The following is a 22,801-nucleotide window of genomic DNA, read 5'->3' as shown; positions in this document are numbered from 1 at the left end:
ATTTAATTTCATTTTACACTTGTTGCTCTTTAGCTCTCCCTGGGCTTCACGCTTTCCCAGCACCTTCATGCTCAACAGCTAGTTCTGCTCTCCAGTCTGCCACTGAAAGAGGTGCAAAACCCCACGTGAGTTGTTGCTCTCTCACCCTTCCTTCCATCTTGTGGTGAAGTACCCCCCCCCCCCCCCCTCTACTCCCAACCCCAGTCACCATAGGTAACATCTGGAACATGTCACATGGGCATGAAGGTGCCATCCTCTCTCCCTCTGTCGCTCCTTTCAGATGCCCTGTGGCCTGAATTTTCAGCTCAGCAGGTGGGCCTGATCGGCAGGCCCAGGATTGGCTGGGAAACGGGTCGCCAACTGTTATCGGTCCCCGAGCGCGATTTCACGCTGGCTGGCCAGTAGACAGCCAGCCAGTGTGAAACGCAGGCTGAAAAGCTCAGCGCTGCCGGGGTGGGGGCAAGGAAGAGGGCAGGCGATGACGTCAATGTGGGCAAGGGCCTGCCGGGCAGAGAGCTGCCTCAGGGAGCTGAAGACCTGAAAAAGCAAAAATGAAGGTTTCAAAAGCTGGGGGAAAAAAAGTATCCACGCATCACAATCCATCACCTGAAAATTTAGCCGCTGAAAACGCCGCCCACAGAAACTTATTGGTATTTTATTTCAGCACGGAAATCTCATCCTGCCCGTGGATGAGACTTGATGAAATGTACGATTGCCGCCTAGTCGATTAGACCATCCGCCAATCGTAAGGTTAGGCGGGCAACGAAAAATATCAGAGTAAATTGCGTTGCCGATAAGGCCTGTCTCTGAGCAAGCTTCACCAGCCAGACATGCAATGCCATCACAGGCTTTGCTGTGGAAACTTTGCAAATGTGGCAGCGATGCTTATTTAGAGGATGCACGCACTAAAGCTCCTTCAGCAAACCTACAACCCTCCCTCAACAAGAAGAGCAGGGGGCAACAGAGACATGGCGAGGCCAATACCTCCGAGCTCCCCTGCAAGTCACACGCCATCCTGTCTTGGACAATATATCATGGCTCCTTCATCATCGCTGGGTCAAAACCCTGGAACTCCCAACCCAACAGTGCGGTGGGAGCCCCTTCGCTACATGGACTGCAGGCGTTCAAGGAGGTCCACCACCATCTTCTAAGGGCAACGAGTGCAGGCCAGCAAATGCCAGCCCTGCCAGCAATGCCCATACCCCCAGGATGAGTTTTTTTAAAAATGCTGAGCATAGGCTGCTTTACTCTCACACCTACCCAATCAGTTTGTTTTGCTTATATGCGCGGCATTATTGTTAAATACCATGCGCCAATCTGGCTTTGGACTGGCAAAAAATTGGCAATCCTCCTCTCACAATATGAAAATTCAATGCACGCAAACAGCAAGGCACCATCACAGCTCTAATCTCCCTTCCTTTGGATCCACCATCTGCTGACACACCACACACTCGGAGTTAATATCTGTAATTACAACACTGGGACTGCTAGACCTTGAACAGAAGCCAGGTTCAAAATACCATTGCTGGTCTACTTGTCATTTCACAACTGGCTGACTGATGAAAAGTATCGAACCTAGCACCAGACTAAAGTTCCATCTTGCTGTTGTCTTTAGGTATCAGGCCTCCAGAACTTCATTATCCTGATGGCCCTCACTGAATGACAGCACTCCTTCCCCACCCTCTGACCCAGAAGGTCGCCATTTGAAGCCCCACTCCAGAGGCTTGAGCACATAATCCATGCTAACACTTCTGTGCAATACTGAGAGAGCTCTTTTGGATGAGGCGTCAAACAGAGGCGCTATTTTCTCTTTCAGGAGGATATAAAAGATCCTGTGGCGCTATTCAAAGACTGGTCATGGCCAGTATTTATCCCTCAGTCAACACCGTTGAAACAGGTTATTATTGCTGTTTGTGGGACCTTGCTGTGCGTCAGTTGGTTCCGTGTTTCCCCACTTAAAAACAGCGACTCCATTTCAAAAGTGCTTCATTTGGTGTGAAGCTCTTTGGGAAGCAAAAAGCACTATATAAATCTTTTCTTTATAGTCCTTCAACGTCAAGTTGCTCAGCTCATCCTCAATTTCTTCACTGATTACGTTTTATGTTTGCCCCTCCTTCCTAATTCTTTAGTCGCCAATCAAAAAGCAATTGGGTGACTATCTGAAACGGGAGAATGTGCAAGGTTACAGGGATAAGGCAGGGGACTAGGTTGGACTAGGTAGAACGCTCTTTCAGAAAGCCAGTGCAGCCTCGATGGGCCAAATGGCCTCCTCCTGCACCATTAGGTTTTTATTTAATTATATACGTGCCAAGCAGCACCTCTCACAGATGAACACACTTTTACCGGGGTTATATCTGTTAGCCGTGTTAGACAGTGATCACTGTGATACTGGCTATGTTCTTAGTGATTTTTATCTACGTTTCATACCCATAGCCAACGATGGACATGTCAAACTCTACAAAAGAGGGCGCAGTGGATGATTTGGTTGGGTGGAAACTCCGAGAAGACATCATGGAGACTAAGCTCATGACACGATGCCATGGTATTGCACTATGTTTTGACAGGTGAGACAAACTGAATCCCCATATTGGTCTGTTCTTTGCAACAAGTGACCCTCTCCGGGCGGAGTTTCCTCTCCACCTCGAGTCTGTCTCTGAAACAGAAGAAGAAGGCCTTGCATTAAGAGTTGAACACTGTTTGCCATAGAACGTACTCATCGACCTCACTTAAAATAACCGTTTTAAATGCATTTAAACAAGTAAGCCAGAAACATGAATTAATGAGCAGTTAACGAGTTAATTATTACTGATAACTAACAGACTGGCCAGTGAAGACAAAGCTGCTGTTATTCATGTAAGTCAATAGAAATTGATTTTTATTTTCCATGAGGAATCTATAATCTGCCTTTCACTTAATGTTTAAAATGAATAAATTTCATTACGTTTGACAAAAATTGGAAAGGATTGTTGAAGAATATAGGTATGACAACCGCTGCTAACATTCAGGCGGTAAAGAAATCTGGGCCTTTGAACAAGTCTGAAAAAAATAATCTATTCTGCTGAAAAGATTATTTGCACGGTTCCTGATCTGCAAGCACCTGTCCTCAAACAGCTTTTATTTCAATCTGCAACAGGGGTTTTAAAATTTAATCCTGTTCATTATTGGCGTCGTGAAAATGTCGGCTGATTCAGCTCAAGGAGGAAGAACAATCAAATAAGCCAAATAAACCTAACAAATTGAACCCATGAGCACTTCGTACATGAAAGAATGAGTTCCGCTGGTCAAGATACATATTTGTATAAGCCATTGCTGTTTGGCATGAATTCTAATTATACAACATCGATCATTTTTGCTTAATAATAATGCACTTTATTAGGCTTGTTCAAGTAAGCTCCATCTTTACATTTTATATTTTTAACCTCCCATTCTTAAGCTTAACTCTCAACCAACATCCAAAACAAATGATCCAGCAATTTTTCTCATTGTTGTCTATGGGAGCTTCCTGTGGGTAAATTGGCTGCCAAGTTCCCTACGTCACAATAGCAACTACACTTCAAACGCTTTTCATTGGTTGCAAAGTGCTTAGGGAGCATCCTGATCTCACAAAGGGCATGATAAAAATACAAGCCATTTTTTTCCCTGAGAACAGTAAATCGGGGACTCAGCAGTAAAAATAATTTTCATTTTCTGGCCATTTGAAATAAATGACTGAAACATGAGAAGCAGATGAGTGATCTCAAAGAGTTAAAACTAATGGTTAAAAAAAGGTGAAAGGTATATCCTAAGACAAAAGCAAAATACTGCAGATGCTGCAAATATGAAATAAAAAAATAAAAGCAGAAAACGCTGGAATAACTCAGCAGGGCTGACGGCATCTGCAGAGATAGGATCAATGGGCAGGATTTTATGTTTGGCGGGCGAGCACAGATCCGATCCGATCGGGTGCAAAATCACGCATGATGATGTTGGGCGAGTGTCCTGACCACATCGCACACTCTCGTGATCTTTTGGTCGGTGGGCTCGTGCAAGAGCCGCAGCGCGCCTGCCGAGAGTTAAGAGGCCTATTGAGGCCTTTAAGCAATTCAGTCATTGGTATTTTTCACTACCCTTCCAACCTTACGGGCGGGCGGGCGAATAGACCAGGCGGCCTTTGCATTCTTTACGAAACCTCATCCACCAGCAGGTAAATTAAAAAAAAGGCAAAAAAAAAAATTTCCACTTCACTTTAAACATGTGGCGGAGCCACAGGCGGGCACACATTTATATCATTTATTAAATCTTTATTTCCCTTTGTCCAATTCTTCAGCTCCCTTAGGCAGCTCTGGGTCCTCAGGGGGCTGTCAGCGCACACTCCTCGGCGCATGCGTGCTCGCCCTCCTCTCGTCCCCGCACCGGTAGCGCTGAGCCTTCCCGCGCGCCTTTCACGCTGGCTGCCCGTTAACTGGCCGGCCAACGTGAAGTCACGGTCAGGGCCCGATCGCAGGCCGCAGTCCGTTTCGCTGCTGCTCCCAGTCCCGCTTGCCCGGTGTTTCGTGTCCGCACTGCTCTTCTTCAGAGCCAAATACAAGTAGAAATGTTTTGGAATTTATACAGCTTAGCGGGCGGCGGAGCTGGTAAAGCAGGATAGAAGGTCAGCGACAGCTGAAGCCTAAGGAGAGATTGACAAAGATGTCATGGGCACAAGACAAAGGGAGTGTTAATGGCAGTAGTGAAGACGAAAGGAGGTGCTGAACGTGGCATAACGATAAGAAAGCCGCGGGTGTCAAATGGCAGAACAAGGGTCAGCACCACTGAAAGAACGACATGGAATAAGTAACAGGTGGCCTTTTTGTGGTGGGTGGGGTGGGGGAGGGGCAACATTAGGGGAAAAAGTATAAAAAAGGGGATAAAAGGGGGATAAAAAAGATATATCCTCTTTTAAAAGACAATTGGATAACCCTTGTTAGCTGTAAAGTTCAGCTGAAAGGTGTTTATTCTCAGATGCAACACTTTTTGTCAGCCAACATGCTAACTCTACAAGATCGAGTCAGGCTTTGAGAGTAAATAACAAATGAGATAACTGAAAGTCATGTCTGCACAGTGCTGTCCTAGTACCAATTTCAAAGGAGCCACCATTCCTCACAACACTTGGAATGTTCCAGCTCCTGTCAGTGTTACCCTCCTGTCATGTGCTTACCTATGGGACCAATCTGCCGGCAGGAAAGATCGGCCTGATGTTTACCAGATGAGTCCCACACTTGGGTCTTTCCAACTCTACAATTCAAGGGGTCACCAAGGCGCAGGAACTGTCTGTGAATTGTAAATCAGAAGGTAGTAGAATCACAGAAACATAGCACGTAGATACAGCACAAAGGGAAGTCATTCAGCCCATAGATAAAAGGAAAAAACTGCAGATGCTGGAAATCCAAAACAAAACAAAAATATCTGGAAAAACTCAGCAGGTCTGGCAGCATCTGCGGAGAGGAACACAGTTAACGTTTCGAGTCCGAATGACTCTTCAACAGAACTAAGTAAAAATAGAAAAGAGGTGAAATATAAGCTGGTTTAAGTGGGGGTGGGACAAGTAGAGCTGGATAGAGGGCCAGTGATAGGTGGAGATAGCCAAAAGATGTCACAGACAAAAGGACAAAGAGGTGTTGAAGGTGGTGATATTATCTAAGGAATGTGCTAATTAAGGGTAGAAAGCAGGACAAGCAAGGTACAGATAGCCCTAGTGGGGGTGGGGTGGGGTGAAGGAATTGAAAAAGGCTAAAAGGTAGAGATAAAACAATGGATGGAAATACATTTAAAAATAATGGAAATAGGTGGGAAAAGAAAAATCTATATAAATTATTGGAAAAAAAGGGGGGGATCGGAAAGGGGGTGGGGATGGAGGAGAGAGTTCATGATCTAAAATTGTTGAACTCAGTATTCAGTCCGGAAGGCTGTAAAGTGCCTAGTCGGAAGATGAGGTGCTGTTCCTCCAGTTTGCATTGAGCTTCACTGGAACAATGCAGCAGGCTAAGGACGGACATGTGGGCATGAGAGCAGGGTGGAGTGTTGAAATGGCAAGTGACAGGGAGGTCTGGGTAATGCTTGCGGACAGACCGAGGGTGTTCTGCAAAGCGGTCACCCAGTCTGCGTTTGGTCTCTCCAATGTAGAGGAAACCTCATTGGGAGCAACGAATGCAGTAGACTAAATTGAGGGAAGTGCAAGTGAAATGCTGCTTCACTTGAAAGGAGTGTTTGGGCCCTTGGACGGTGAGGAGATGGGAAGTTTATGTGCTTGCCAGCTCTTTGTATCCAATTAATCCCACATCCAAGCTCTTGTCCAATAGGCCTGTGTTATTGAGACTGAACCTCTTTGGGAGGCCGGCTTTCTGGCAATTTCATGAAAGTTTACAGTTTCCCGAAAACTTAAAATGCCTCATTCTTCCAAAGAGGCATTGAGCTAAAACTTCTTTCAACTGCCTGGCATGACTGGCTCCGGCGCACCTCAAGTGTCCCGTTGGGATTGGAAGATAAGCGGGAAGCTCTCCCGGGTTCCTGGCCAAAATTCCTCCCACAGCAAACCCCAGCTAAACAGATTAGCTGATTATTTCCACTTGTGGGATCTTGCTGTGCACTAAATGGCTAACCTGTTTTCTTGGGTTTCGGTCGCTGGGCTTCGAAGAAACCCAGTGGCGCCAGAAGCATTTTAAGACTTCCCGAGAGATGTGGTAAGGTATTATGTAAACGCAAAACTTATGTCGCTGCAACTGTCAGAATTAGGAAGCAACGATACTTCTTCTTATCAAATATAAAAGCAAAGAACTGCGGCTGCTGGAAATCAGAAATAAAAACAGAAAATGCAGGAAAAACTCAGCAGGTAGGGCAGCATCTGTGGAGAGAGAAAAAGAGTCAGCATTTCAAGTCCAACTTGACTCTTCTTTGGAACAAAGCTGTGGTATAGGAAAGCTGTAGGCAACTTATGCACAGAAAACTCCAACACACAAACAGCATTGTAATGATGGCCAGGGTAAATATTGCCCAGGGACACAAGGATAGAGAGTACATGGGCATCAGAGTCCTCCTGCTTCTCTACTGATTACTCTTTCACTATCAGGAAGTAACATAACCAGCAAGAGACCTGGGCCAGTCTTTGTTTTAAATTCGTTCATGGGACGTGGGCTTCGCTGGCTGGGCCAGCAGTTATTGCCCATCCCTAATTGCCCCTGAGGAAAGTGGTGGTGAGCCGCCTTCTTGAACCACTGCAACCCATGTGGTGTCAGCACACCCATGGCACTGTTAGGGAGAGAGTTCCAGGACTTTGACCCAGCGACAGTGAAGGAACGGCAATATAACTCCAATTCAGGACTTGAAGGGGAACTTTCCCCGGTGGTGGTGTTCTCATGTATCTGCTGCCCTTATCCTTCTAGGTGGTTGGAAGTCACAGGTTTAGAAGGTGCTGTCACAGGAGCCTTGGTGAGCTCCTGCAGTGCATCTTATAGATGGTACACACTGCTGCCACTGTGCATCTGTGGTGGAGAGGGTGAATGTTTAAGGTGGTGGATGGGGTGCCAATCAAGCGAGTTGCTTTATCCTGGATGGTGTCGAGCTTGAGTGTTGTTGGAGCTGCACTCAGCCAGGCAAGTGGAGAGTATTCCATCGCATTCCTGACTTGTGCCTTGTAGATGTTGGATGGGCTTTAGAAAGTCAGGAGGTGAGTTACTCGCTGCAGGATTCCCAGCCTCCAACCTGCTCTAGTAACCACAATATTTATATGGCTGGTCCAGTTCAGTTCCTGGTCAATGGTAACCCTGCAGGATGCTGGTAGTCTCCAAAAATTGTAACCATCAGTGGAGCTGGGTTGGAATTGACAAGGCTCTGGATGAGGAAACCAGCACCATACCAAAAGAGCAAGAGATTCTTGCACCCAACTGTAAAATTTATCACTGACATTAATATTTACAACACCTCTTTGCCTTACAAACACACTGCCCCAGTAAAATTGCCATTTCATTGTAAGAAACTGACATAAGCAGCAGATTTTAATAAGAGCAATTCTCTGGCAGCTAACATAGAATAGAATCCCAAGGTCTTCTATAAGCATGTAAATAATAAAAAGGTGATAAAAGAAAGATTAGGGCCGATTGGGGACAAAAAGGGGACTTGCATGTGGAGGTTGGAGAAATAGCTGAGGTGTTGAACGAGTACTTTATATCTGTTTTTACAAAGGAAGAGTTGCTACCTAGGCCAAGGTGAGAGAGGAAGTACCTGGTACACTAGAAGAACTTACAATCGAGAGGAAGGAGGTATTGGAAAGACTATCTTTACTTAAAATACATAAGGTACCAGGATCAGATGAGATACACCCAAGGGTACTGAGGGAAGTGAGAGTGGAAATTGCAGAGGCACTAGTGATAATCTCCCAGTCTTCCTTAGACACAGTGAAGGTGCCAGAGGACTGGAAAACTGTGAATTTTACACCCTTGTTTAAAAAGGGGTGAAAGGATAAAGCTGGCAACTCCAGACCAGTCAGTTTGACCTCAGTGGTGGGGAAACCTCTGGAAATTATTGTACAGGATGAAATCAATAATCACTTAGACAAGTGCAGAATAATTAAGGAAAGCCAGCATGGGTTCATCAAGGGAAAATCATGTTTAACTAACTTGCTGGAGTTTTCTGAGGAGGTAACGGGGAAGGTTGATAATAGAAACACTATTGATGTGGTGTATATGGATTTTCAAAAGGCATTTGATACAGGGTCACACAACAGACTTGTGAGCAAAATTCTAGGTCACGGAATAAAAGGGAAAGTAGGCACTTGGATAAGAAATTGGCTGAGTGACAGAAAACAGAGTAGTGATAAATGATTGTTTTTCAGATTGGAGGAAGGTTTGTAGTGGAGTTCCTCAGGGGTCAGTGTTGGGACCCTTACTTTTCCTGATATAGATTAATGACCTGGACAGCGGTGTGCAGGGCATGATTTCAAAATTTACAGATGATACAAAGATTAGAAATGTTGTCAACTGTGATGGGGATAGTCTTGAACTTCAAAAGGACATAGACATGTTGGTGGCTTGGGCAGACAAGTGGCAGACAAAGTTCAATGCGGAGATGTGTGAGGTAATTCATTTTGGTAGGAAATATATGATGAGACAGTGTAAAATAAAGGGAGAGCCTCTAAAGGAGGTGCAGGAGCAGAGGGACCTTGGTAGACATGTACATAGGTCACTGAAGGTGGCAGGGTATGTTGAGAGAGCAGTTAATAAAGCATATAGTATCTTAGGCTTTATTAATAGGGACATTGAGTACAAGAGTAAGGAGATCATGTTGAACTTGTGTAAGCCACTAGTTAGGCCTCATTTGGAGCACTGCCAGTTCTAGGCGCCATACTCGAGGAAGGATGTGAAGGCATTGGAGAGAGTACAGAGGAGATTCACAAGAATGATTTCCGGGATGAAGAACTGTAGCTATGAGGATAGGTTGGAGAGGTTGGGACTGTTTTCCTTGGAGAAAAGAAGGCTGAGAGGAGACTCGATAGAGGTAAACAAGATCCTGAGGAGTTTGGACAGGGTAAATAGTGAGAAATTGTTCCCACTCAAGAGAACATCAAGAACTAGAGGGCACAGGTTCAAAATAATTGGCAAAACGAGTAGAAGTGATGTGAGGAAAACCTTTTACATCCAGAGGGCGGTTGAAGTATGGAATGAACTTCATGGGAGGGTGGTGGAGGCAGGTTCAATCAAGGTATTCAAAAGGGAATTGGGGAATTGCTACCTGAAAAGAGAGAATGTGCAAGGTTACGAGGATAAGACAGGGGAGTGGGACTAGGTGGAATGATCTTTCAGAGAGTCAGTGCAGACTCAATGGGCCAGATGGTGTCCTTCTGCACTGTAAAAATACTGTGATAATTTCAACAACATGCATTTGTATAGGCCCTTTAACATAGTAAAGCATCCCAAGGTGCTTAACAAGGGTGTTATTGGACAAAATTTGACACCAAGCTGCACATGGAGATATTAGGATGGGTGACCAATAACTTGGTGAATGAGATAGATTTTAGGGAGATTCCTAAGGAAAGAAGGGAGTTAGAGAGGTGTAGGGAGGGAATTCCAGAGCTTAGGGCTTAGGCAGCTGAAGGCATAATATAATACTGAAAAAGGCTTTGCTAGCTGTACCAGAGTGAGAGTGCATGCATAACAATACCTCAGAATTGGTGGATCAATCGCCTGGCAAGCCAGCTTCTCAAAAATCCTGATGAGGGGCAAGTGTAGCGGATCGCCATTATCAGCCAGTGCCTCCTTGCAGCGACTTACTAGGATGGTCAGAAGTCCCGATCCGCACATGGCCTGGCGGTTCCTTTCTGATCTGACTAGCGATAGAACGTAATCAGCCACTGCATATTGCAGCTCCAGGGATTGCTGAAGAGGACAGAAGGTAAAGCTGTCATGGCTCACAAAGCAAAGTATAGGCAAGACTTGGGAGTACCAAATATCCTATTGTGCCTTACCCTATGTGAATGTGCTGTTTAAAAAAAAAAGTACATTTAAATTAATATTCAAATGAAACCTAAAACTAATACTACACAAAATATTAACTGCACAAATGCATGAGAAAGCTACTTTTAAAAATGTCAAATTAAAGCAGGAGTATATTGCGCAAGTATGTCAATAAACTTGTGGAGCTGCATATAGAAGCTCTGCGCATTCATGCTGATCTTACATCATATCCTATTGGTGCACTGTGAAGTCAGATCACTGACCTGACCCCTCTCTACTCCGATTTGTACTGCCATTTCTGCATAGTGACCCACCCTGAATTATTTCACAACGCTGTCACAGAATAGTATCTTCCTCACATTTTCTACCCCACCGCCCACTCTCTCAGCACAGCCTCAACCAATGGGAAGGGGCCAATTGTATGTTCCGCATGTCAATTATTATTTTGGCCAGCTGTACTTATGTGTATGAAAGATATGATGGCCCAGACCAGTGGCTTATGCTCAATGATCTACACTGGCCACTGTCTGGCACCACCCAGCATGTGCCAAGTATGTTAAAAATGTTGATGCAATCATCAGTTGCAATCTGTCCCACTTCACAGAGGAACAGTGCATCTGAGGAAACAAATAAAAGAAAATACATTAAAATATTTCAGTTGTGTACATGGAGGTAACAGTAAGTTCACTGACCCAACTGACCGAGGGAGGACTGGTCAGTAAATTGGCATTACAGTGTTGTAGCCCTTCTCTGATTGGCACTTGCTTTGATTTAACTCCATACTGGCTTGGGTAAATGGACCTTAAGTTATACAAAATGATCACGCAGCAGGGGCTACTGATTCACAGAAGGTAAACCAAACAAATTGTGTGTAAACTATATCGCCGTTCCTTCACTGTCGCTAGGCCAAAATCCTGGGACTCCCTTTCCAACGGCACTGTTGGGTGTACCTACACCACACAGACTGCAGGGGTTCAAGAAGGCGGCTCATCTCCACCTTCTCAAGGGCAATTAAAGATGGGTAATAAACGCTGGCCCAGCCAGCGATGCCCATAGCCTGTGAAAAAATAACAAAAAATCCCATCAGACCTGATCCCAGTCAGCAACTCGATAACCCACATCACTGGTCTGCCACTTGTATCCACTACAGGATTCAGAGGTTGCAAATATGTTGAGATGTGGGATATTGTGGTGAATTCTCACCAGCTGTCTTGCACCCTTTTCCTCAACCCCAGCTCACCCCACCAGGAAATAAATATCAGCAAGGGGCCAGGAAGAGTAGCACTTCACATTATTTCATGCTGGTTCAGCCCACTTAAAACCAGTTGAATGATGGAAATAGGGGATTTATACCACATCAGAATCAAACTGATATTTGTCATGTTTAGCACAGATAAACCACCATTTAAAAATATGTTTGGTGTAAAGCACCTCTTTAATTGTGTCTTATTCTGGAGTGCTTCTTTAAATATAGCTCAACAAAGATGGATTTTAAGATTCTTTGATGGATTTACATACTAAATAAACAGTTCATTATATAAAACCACAGTTGCCTTTTTGGTTTAGTGATTCTTATTCAAAGCAGGATGACATGGGCCACTTGCACAGCTTTTCCCATGAACAGCTACAAAGACATGAAACAAATTATGTCAATGGGTTCAAAGGCACAGGGCTGAATTTTCCAGTCCCCCTCTGCCGGGTTTAATGCTGGGTGGGGGAGGACAATGCGGCAGGAGCTCAAAAAATTTGCTTTATGTCGGAGTAAAAAAAAGGTGGAGTCTTTCACTCCTGCTCATTGTGGTGGATCGCAATTCCCACCAAAGGCTGGCGTGAAGCCGATTTGCATCCCGCTAATGGGATGTAGGTGAAGGCCTGACTGAAATCAGCCCCCCTGGCAAAACCCAAACGTCCGCATCACCAGCGGGAAATCACATCGTTCCAGCACATGTCTGGACCAACGTGTCACGTACATGTCAGCACTTACCTGAAGTAAGAGCTGCCTTCGGAGTTTGGGACAGAGGCCTCCAGTGATCATAGACCCTGGAAGATGCAGCAGTGGGTGGAGGGAGCATCAAGCAGGTGAATGTTCCAGTTTCAGTGTCTTCAAGCAGGTCCATCTTCCAGCTTCAGAGTGTTCCTGGAGGTCCATCTTCTTTCTTCAAGGGTGGATCAGTTATGTGCGGACTCCTTTTAAAAATGGTGACTGGATATGATGGCGGAGTGTGGACCACCCAGCCCACCCCACCACGTGAAGTGTTTCAAAACCCACCAATAAGCGTCGCATATTTAATGAGGCCAGGGTTGCGCGATACTGTGCGAATTCCCAGCTGCCGCTGTGGTGGGAAACACTCCCTGTCCCCACCCCTACCATGGGGGCTTAGACCCAGGAGGGAAAACTCCACCCACAGTAGTAAATAATGCCTGGGTACCAAATAACACTGCTACACCTAAAAATTGAAAAGTTAGGTCTCTAATTTATAAAATAACGTAATGATCTAGGTGGATGATAGCAGGCCATGGCATCGCAACAGGAGCAGGCCCTTCAGCCCCTCCAACAGATTCTGTCAGATGGTTGTTGATTTGCACTTCACCTCCAATCACTTTATTCCTATACCCTGACTGAATAAAAATCTGTCAACGTCATTATTGAAATCTTCAGCTGACCCCACAGCCACACTTTTCTGGAAGAAAGGTTCCAAATTTCGGCTACTCTTTATGTGAAAAAATGTTCCCTGATTTGACTCCTGAATAGCCTAGCAAGAATACTTAGTTTGCGCATTATTCTGGATTCCCTCTTTTTTCTGTATCCTTCCTATCGAATCCCTTTTTGAGTTTCCACACATCAGTTCGATCAGCCTTTATCCTTTTTTGCTCAAGGTGATAAAAATCAGGGTTATGTAACCTGGCCTCATCATTTAACCTTTAAAGCCCTGGTATCATTTTGGTGAATATGTCCTGTACCCTGCCAAAGTCAATAGATCCTGAAGTGTGCTCCCTTTTTGTAAATTGGGCTGTTACAGCACAGAAGCTCAGCATAACTATTTCAAGCGTTACGAATGGAAGCAAACAGTAGATCGCCCTGAACAGTCATACAAGGTAAACATATTTCACTCTCAATTATGATCATACACATAACAATGAAAGCTTGATGGGTACCTGAGGGGTTTCTTCACAGTTTATATTTGGTAGTAGGTCTATCATGACACAAATAGCACCTGGATGGACAAGCACAGGATCTGGAGCAAACCTTCATAAAGACAAACACAAACTTGTGATTCCATGTCATTAGTTGTGTATTGTAAACAACTCAAGATAATGGATTTCAGTGGGACAGAAGATCAGAGAATCAGATGCAGAGTCCACCAGAAGATCAAGAGTGACAACTTCCTCCATCTGAATCTCTGATCTGTGCTCCCGCTAACTGAGTCTCGATGCCAACCTCACAAAATTTATCCTTCTAAACATAACGACATTTTTTGTAGAACTGTAATCGAGCAAGTTTGGTTGACCATTCAACATCAGATCGCAGATGACTGGAGGCACACACAACTAACCCATCACACTCGCATCTTTCAACACAACTTTAACTGTCAATGTTCTCACCTCGGGGCATCAATCTACAATTGGAATCTTTATTATTCTTTCCTGGCTAACTGTATCTCCCAGATGGCACTCTCGAATTCCCAACAGACATTTACTTCTCTGACAAAAAACCCCAAGAAAAAAAAAGGGGGAAGTATTCAGTCTTACTTAAACTGATATCTAATTTTTGAATTCATTCAGGGGATGTGGGCATTGCTGACTAGGCCAGCATTTATTACCCATCCCTAACTGCCCTTGTTCAGAGGGCATTTAAGAGTCAACCACACTGCTGTGGGTCTGGGGTTACATGTAGGCCAGACTGGATAAGGACAACAGACTTCCTTCTCTAAAGGACATTAGTGAACCAGATGGGTTTTCACAACCATTGTTTCATGGTCGTCATTAGACGACTTTTAATTCCAGATTTTTATTGAATTCAAATTCCACCATCTGCCATGGCAGGATTCAAACCCAGGTCCCCATTACCCTGGGTCTCTGGATTGATAGTCCAGTGACAATACACCACTGCCTCCCTGTATCAAATAAGGGGACACTTGCATTCATGTACTGCCTTTCACCATGGCCTTTATTTACAATGAAGTAATTTTGAAGTTTGGTCACTGTTGTAATGTAGGAACCACTGTAGCCAATATGCTCACTGCTAAGGCCCCATAAACAACAAGGTAATAATGTCCAGAAAGCCTGTTTTCGTGCTGTTGGTTGAGGGGGTTAGCAGTGGCCAGGACACTGGCAAAGGTGAAGCAGGTTATGGGTCAGAAATTAAAGCTGGAGAGACCTGGTAGATCAGGTCTTTACTGTATTTGGATGCCTCCTAAACGGTGCTGGCACTTCCACATCAGTGTGAAAGCAGCAGTATAACTGCACGCCTCTCTTTTGAACACTGCGAATGCATTGATTGTCCAAACTTTTCAAACCTGTTCAATTGACTGGCAACCAGCCCAGGTACAGCCAACCTAAGCATCATATTCCACAATTGAACAGTTCAGCTTTGGTGCAATCAAGCCTTTTGCAATCATTCCGACATCAGGATTTGTAACCCAATAAATGATCTCCTTACAAGAGTCTCACTCTTTGGGGGTATAACATGCAGCTTGAGACATCAGCCTTGCTGAATCCTTTGTTTAGGAGACAGAAAGTTTCTGACAACGGTCAGAAATATCCAGTTTGAGAGTCAAAGTCAGGTGATTGTGGTCTTCTAAATATCATCCAAGCCGCTGATTTCAAATTGAATCAGCGTTTCAGCCTAGCTTGCCTCTCATCGCTAAGAATAAATCTTCAGAGATGAGTCTTGACAATTTCTTACAAGGATGTACTGGAGTCTTATTAAATTAAGAAATGGAGTCAGTGCTTTCTGTAGCCTTAATACAGATATATTCCTCAGCAAGGGAGACTTTATGAAGTGGTATTATTTCATTTTATGAAGCTCAGAATTTATTACAAAAGAACAGGGGTGTGATTGAAAAGTGCTGGAGCATCAATCTCAAATGAGATCACTCCGGTCTGGCCTAATTAGAAATGCCTTTTGAAAAATCAGACTCATAAACCACCAAATCGAAAGAACTTTCTCACACAGAATGGTTATTAATGTCCTGAGCACTAGCTGGTTCCAGATATCCCCTTCACCATTCCATGTAAGAAGAAGGAACTTCCAAGAAAGAGGGCGAATGAATGAAGAAGTTACTGATCAAGGATTAAAGCGGAATCATCCACCAGATCCATACATCACATAACTTGCAGTTTGGTAATTTCATTAATTAGAATACCTGGACTTAAACTATGCAGCATTACTAGAAGGAATTAAATTAATGTGCAGAGAGATTTACTGTAGACCGAAATGTTCTACTCTGAATACTGTAGCTTTGATAACTGTTGCTCTTGTTAATGATTTTTAAGAGGTTTTAGCAATCTTCAGGCCCCTACCTGTCTCCTGTGGCCTAAACATGGCTTACGGGTCTTCAGTAGCCTACCTGTCTTCAGGCTCAGCATTAAGTAGCTGCTCTGAAGGTTCATCAGGGCTGCTGGAGGCATCATGAGGACTCCCAGTCACCTCCGGCACATCACTTTCGTTGCGCGATTCACTGTGATGTGGAGGAGGGTCTTTCCTGGTCTGCTGAGTAGAGCGGGGAGAAGACAACGTGTCTTTGGCCATCTGGTCCATAAAATCAAAGAGTTTAACACATTTCCTCAAAGATGGCAGAATGTCCTCCTTTGAATTGTGAACTAAAGTCAGAAACTCCTCAAACTTTCTGCTGGTGCCAATATCCAATGAATATTTTAATCTTTCTCCTTTGCAGCTGAAGCAACCCAGAAGCCTGAAGTCTTCTGTCATTTTGTCAAACTGTCCCTGAGTTCTGAAGAAGTAACTGTTGACAGGGTCAGAATGCATGGCAACGGTAAGAGTGCAGAGTGTCGACTGGATGAGGTCCCATATTTCCTTCTGATCCACAGTGGCCCAATTACCTGAAGGTGGGTCACATAATGCTCCTTCCATGTCAGCCAACACCGACTGCAAAGCATTGAATCCTCCGGCAGTCATGAATGCAGTGCGCGCTTTTGGCATTCCCAGTACATTTAAAAGGGACTGCAGTGTAAAGAGAGATACACAGGTTAGAGAACTTAACTGCACATTGCATTATACAGCAGCAATTGTAATGCTTAACTCCGTCAGAGAAGAGCAATGAAGCTAAAACATCATCACTGGCAAACAACGCGGAGTGAAAAAAATAATAATCTCATTCAGGAGTATTCAAGACCTTTATGGATCAATGAGCTGCCAACAATGTAGCCTCTTGTATCAGAAATGAAGTTTAAATTGATCAGAGAATCTTACAATAGAGAAGGAGGCCATTTGGGCCTTCAAGCCTGTGTTGGCTCATTGAAAGAGCTACTATCCAAATTGCCTCATTCCCCTCCTCATACCCCATCTTCCTCTGTAAGTCCCTTTTGAAAGTCACTCTTGAATCTGCTTCCACCACCCTTTCAGGCAGCGCGTTCCAGATCATAACCACTCATGTGTAAAAATATTTTTTCTAACTTGCTGACTGGTTCCTTAGCTAATTATCTTAAATCAGTGCCCTCTGGTTACTGATCCTCTCAAAGCAGAAACACTTTTTTTCCTTATTCACTGTAACCAAATCCCTGATCATTTGGAACATCTCTATTAAATCTCCCCATGGCCTTAGGAACTATCCCAGCTCCCTAATCTCTCTAATGAATGTTCCCATCAATCGGCTTACACCTCAATCTAAGGATTCGAATAGATCTTAGTGTTTGATTTATCCACCAGTAAAGAGGGCTAGGGAAAGTCCAATTCAAACTTCCAGGTACAGGAAATTTAAACAGGACAAACCAGTTCATAATTGATCCAACTGCAAATAGAACTGAGTTAAGAAAGGACGAAGAAGAAAGAGAAAGAACAAAGAATCACTTGCATTTATATAGCACCTTTCAAGCTGCTGTCCAGCCGGTGAGGTACTTTTGAAGTTTAGTCATTGCTGCAATGCAGGAAATGCAGCAGCCAACTTGTGCACAGCAAGCACCCACAAACGGTAATGTGATAATGGCCAGATAATTTATTGTAGTGTTTTTTTAGTTGAAAGGTAACTAATTGGCCGAGGCACCAGTGAAAACTTCACTGTTCTTTTTTGAGCTGGTGCTTTGGGATATTCTACACCCATTGGAGAGGGAAGTTGGGGCTTTTGTTTAGGGTCCCATTGTTACGAAGGCACGCTATATGCAATATTAATTTGTAATTTCATCAGCTGTTACATACAGCCTTTTTATGAAAAAGATACTTTTGCTAAACAAAGGACATGACTTGAAGCAGCTGCTAATTTGTACCTGTGAAGTTACATTCCATTCCTTGGAGGCACAAAGTCTGTGGAGGCACCAACAGAGTCATTGTCACCTCTGGAGGCGTGAACAGCGCCTTCCCATCTCACCAAAATGGAGGATGGATCCTTCAGGAGTTAATAGCTGGGACATGAAAAATGTTAATCACCTCGGCTATGGAACAATGGCTAAAGAGATGCTAGGTGAGGCATGCGCTAGTCCTCCATATCCTTTCGAACATACAACCAACATGGAGAGAGGTCATGTGATAGAACCTTTTGTGTGGGTGCTGGAATTGGGATCTAAGCAGAGAGCACACAGGTGACCACCAGGGAAGAGAAGTCTCCCTCTCCCTCTCTACAATATTTAATCTAAGCCTGCACCCTGATTGGCTGAGATAATTGTCTACATCCATCCAGCAAACAGAGTCTTGACTAAAACATCAACGGCTTTCCTACAACAATGATTCCGGGAGAATAGGGAATCTACCAACCACAACTGAGAAGCAACTGCTTCAGCGAAGAGCCAGAGTCTGGACATACTCAGTGAATCTTTTTATCTGCATCTTACTTGGCCAAGTTTAACATTTGATACTCTATAAAGTTGTATGCCTTTTTGCATGCTTGGGGTTCGAATGTGTACTTGTGTGTTCGTGGGAAGAAGGATGTATTTATACATTTTTTACATTTTTAATGTTTTTACATGGGTGGGTTTTAGTGCAATAAACCTAACCACTGATGTGTTTAACTCAAGAATGCCTGCCTGGCTTAATTTTTACAAACTGCACACAGCCAAGTGAATTGGCAGCACAGTATTCTTTTTTCAATTCAAAACTTGTGCTATAACCAAAGAGGGAGTGGAAAAAGAGGCAACCTGGTCTATCCCTCCTCACCTGATCCTAACATCTTCAATGCTGTGTTGGAGTGTGAACCTAGATTTTGCTCTCAAATCACCAAAATGAGGTTTGAACCTACAAACATGTGACTCAAGATCGCTGGTGCTGCAGTGTCATATGGGTGACACAGCTCTAGGGCAAGGTTAACATTTTAAAATAAGCAATGTTTCAGCACAGCAAATGATTCAGGGCTACAAAGAAACCCACAAATGGGTTTGGTTCATTTGCTATTATAAGAAACATCTTTCACAGCACACCCCTTGTACGTTTGGGAGAAATGGGACATGCGGTACGAGAGAAAACTGAATCAGTTGACTGAGAGGTTGAAACACCCTTTCACTGATCACAGAGCAACATCCACTGCAAATAAAATCTACTTTTATGTTGTCCTTTTAATTTAGATTCTGGGAACTTTTAAAGCTGTTGTATCTAATTTCAGTCCGCTTGCAGCGAACTCGTGAGTCACAGTTTATCTGAGGATACAAGTTGCCAGTCAACAAAAAATGGTTTCAAGAGTGCAAACACTAAGAGTCAGACTATGGACACTTGATACTGGAATCAAAGTTAAAAGAAGACCTCTGGAGATGGGATCAGAAAATGTAGCAGTAAACAATGTCCAAAGTACATTATCGTCATTCAAATAATTACAAGAGCTACAGGTTAAGAAGAAAAGATAAATTTAATAACACCAAATAGAAATAAAGAAAATGGTTTTGACACCTTTCAGTAAAGGCCATAGATAACCTTATTGATACAGCCTTTAATATGGTTACACTTTAATCCTTGGTGACTTAATATTCCTCTAGCCTCAATATGTAAAATGCAAACTAAGTTACACATAAGCAAATTTACCTCCCATTCTGTAATTTGATACAGCACACAATTTTCACTGTGTCAACCTCGGAGTGTGGAGGTATAATGATATTTATTTTGGGTTAGTAGCTAAATATATATTAGCAAATCAATCTGAGTTTGTGTGTAACACAATAAGGATCCTGAGGGGGAGAGATAATAAATTCAGTCGCTTATTATATATTGTGACTGCTTCACAATTTGTCAAAATTAGATGCACTCAGTAGATTTAGGCTAATAAATCAGCTTAATCATATAAATACATATTTTATATGTATAGAATTATGCTGTTTATTTACTTGCACTGAAAATACAAACTTTTCTGTAGGCTGCAAACAGCATCAATTTATGACAAGTTTTTCATTGCAATATTCTTTAAAATAAATTTATGATTAGATAAAGAAAGATTTGCATTTATATAGCATCTTTCACGATCTCAGGATCTGTCTATTTTCACCTCTGTAACTTCACTCAACCTTGCCCATCTTAGCTCATCTACTGCTGAAGCCCTCCCTCATGCCTTAGGTACCTCTAGACTTGACTATTCCAACGCACTCCTGGCTGGTCCCCCACAATCTACCTTCCATAAACTGGGGGTCATCCAAAGCTCTGCTGCTCGCATCTTAACTCACAACAGGTTCCATTCCTCTATCAACCCTGTGCTCGCTGACCTACTTTGGCTCCCAGACAAGCAAAGTCTTGATTTTAAAATTCTCATCCTTGTTTTCAAATCCCTCCACGCCTTGCCCCTCCCTATTTCTGTAACCTCCTCTGGGATACCTACACTCCTCTGATTCTGGCCTCCTGGGCACTTCCATTATAATTGCTTCACCATTGCTGGCCGTACCTTCAGTTGCCTAGACTCCAAACTCTGAAATTCCCTCCCCACACCTCTCAGCCTCACTTTCCTCCTTTAAGACACTTGTTGAAACTTAAACCTCCCTCTTTGTGCAAGCTTTTGTGACTCTGTGTCGTATTCTGTTTTATAACGCTCCAGTGAAGCGTCTTGGGATGTTACGTTACATTAAAGGCAATATATAAATATAAGTTGTTGTTGATGTCCCATAACACTTTACAACCAATGAAGTGCTTTGGAAGTCTTTACTGTTGTGATTCTTACCATGGGGGATTTGGAGATGGCAATGCCATTGAATGTTAAGGGGCGATGGTTAGGTTCTCTCCTGTTGGAGACTGACATTGCCTGGAACTTGTGTGGCGAGAAGGTTACTTGCCACTTGTCAGCCCAAGCCTAGCTATTGTCCAGGCCTTGCTGGATTTTGGACATGGACTGCTTCAGTATCTTTTTTAGCATTCCTACCATGTTTCTAAAAATCAGCATGCCAAAAAAAACATGCTAAGCAAAAATCACTTTCCCATAAGAAAGAAGGCAATAAGGCTGGGTAATGTTCCTTGCCTGTAATTTTTACAGGAAAAAAAACTGTTGGCTGCCTTGAATCCAAGGCTCCTATTAGCTCTTAATAACTTTATAACTCTTTCTATTAATCTCCTCCTCATCACTTCCCACTCACCACCTCTCATGCTCCCCAGTTCCATCCCCAACCCTCCTGCTCGTTGACCCTCCTGCTGTGAGTGGGGACTTGGGAGAGGGGAGGCCAAAGGGAGGGAACAAGTGAGGGAGCAATAGGGGGGAACGAAGCAGGGCAGGTGGCAGGGAGTGGCAAATGGGAGGGGTGGCAAGGGGGAGGGGCGGAGGGAGGCAGCGAACAAGAGGATTGGGGAGGCGAGTGACAAACGGGAGGGTTGGTTAAACAGGAGGGCCGGGGAGGGCCGGTGAACCTGGGGGTCAGGTGGAGGCAGCGAGCAGGAGGGTCAGGGAGGGAAGTGGCAAGCAGGAGGGTTGAGGAGAGCTGATGAGCCTGGGGGTTGGGGTCGTGGAGGGGGGGGGGAAGGTTGGTGAATGGAGAGGCGGCATGCAGGAGCATCAGGGCGAGGTTGAAATTGGGAGGGAAGCGATGATTGGGAGGGTCAGGGAGGGCCACTGAGCTGCAGGCAGCAAGCAGCAGGATCGGCGAGCAGGGAGGGGGTGAGTGGGAAGGCTGGGGACTGAGGACTGAGCATTATCGGTAACCACACTAAAGCAAAAATAGAGGCAGTGCTGTTTAGGAAATTGCCCAATCTACAAATCGTGCTAAAACAAAAACATTATTAGAACGCAATTTAAATGGGAGATAACTGTAATCAACAGCTCTGCGCAGTGGTAATAATATCTTGGGTCAACTTTAACATCATTCCAGGTGGGAGACACTCAGGATCAGGTGGAATGTTCATTTTACACCCTGCCCAAAGTTGAGCAATTTTTAGTCAAACCCGCCAGTCAAGCTGATGGGAGCGGGTGCGTTGTTCTTTCGCACGGGGCTTGGTTTTAATCACCACTTAAGCCAACAAGTAACGTTGGGCAGGATGCAGGATCAGCCTTCCAATTGATCCTGTGGCTTTCCCACATTGGAGACGGAGTTCAATCAAGGCAACAGGGGCACTGCCAGGGTTTGAGAGCCCACATCGCCGCCTTGTGAGTAAAACCCATAAGGGCTGATCAGACAGTGGCCAGTGGCCAGTGGCCAGCCTTCCTGGGGGTGGAAATCCGGCACCCGCCACCCACGTAACCCCCTCCACCCCCACCCCTGAGAGCCGCTGACCAATCAGAGGCAGTGCCACCGGGCACGATGTCAACCAGAGGCCCAGCATCAGCGAGGGAGTCAGGCCCACAGGTTAATGAGGGTGGTTTGGGGGTGGGGGAGTTGGAGGGAAGAGGGCAGCCCTCAGTGGCCTCCCTTGATGCCAAGTCCCTTGACCAGGCAATGATTGCCTGACAACGAGGATACACCCATCACCCTCCTGCCACCGACCCCATGAGCCTGCAAGCAAACCCAACTGGGATTTGCCTTTTGGGCTTCCTGTGTGGCAGCTGTCCTGCCTGCTGCTGGTCGAATACCAGCAGAAACAGGATGCTGCCCTCAAGCAGGGATTAATTGCTCACTTAAGGGCCTCAACTGGAATCAGGGCAGGAAGACCAATCACTTTCTGCACCAAACTTGATCAGGGCTGAGTGGGAAGACAGCAAGGTTCCACCCAGCACCCTCCCACCTGATTAAATTACCCCCCTCCCCCCTGCCCCCATCCCACCACCTCCAAACTC

At 44.5% G+C, this 22,801-nt stretch overlaps 1 protein-coding gene across 1 annotated transcript in view; it reads right to left on the bottom strand.

Annotated features, from left to right (window-relative positions):
• wdfy4 (WDFY family member 4) overlaps positions 1-22,801 on the bottom strand; it is a 242,631-nt gene that overhangs the window by 184,211 nt on the left and 35,619 nt on the right. The window contains exons 12-16 of the mRNA XM_041176115.1: positions 16,034-16,647; positions 13,620-13,710; positions 10,171-10,385; positions 5,177-5,289; positions 2,428-2,653 (exon numbers count right to left, since the gene is read on the bottom strand). Coding sequence (XP_041032049.1) covers positions 2,428-2,653; positions 5,177-5,289; positions 10,171-10,385; positions 13,620-13,710; positions 16,034-16,647 — 1,259 coding nt within the window. The remainder of the gene's footprint in view (positions 1-2,427; positions 2,654-5,176; positions 5,290-10,170; positions 10,386-13,619; positions 13,711-16,033; positions 16,648-22,801) is intronic.

The sequence above is a fragment of the Carcharodon carcharias genome, chromosome 28 (assembly GCF_017639515.1).
Source record: "Carcharodon carcharias isolate sCarCar2 chromosome 28, sCarCar2.pri, whole genome shotgun sequence".
Classification (NCBI taxonomy): domain Eukaryota; kingdom Metazoa; phylum Chordata; class Chondrichthyes; order Lamniformes; family Lamnidae; genus Carcharodon; species Carcharodon carcharias.
This window is presented reverse-complemented; position numbering and strand designations above follow the sequence as displayed.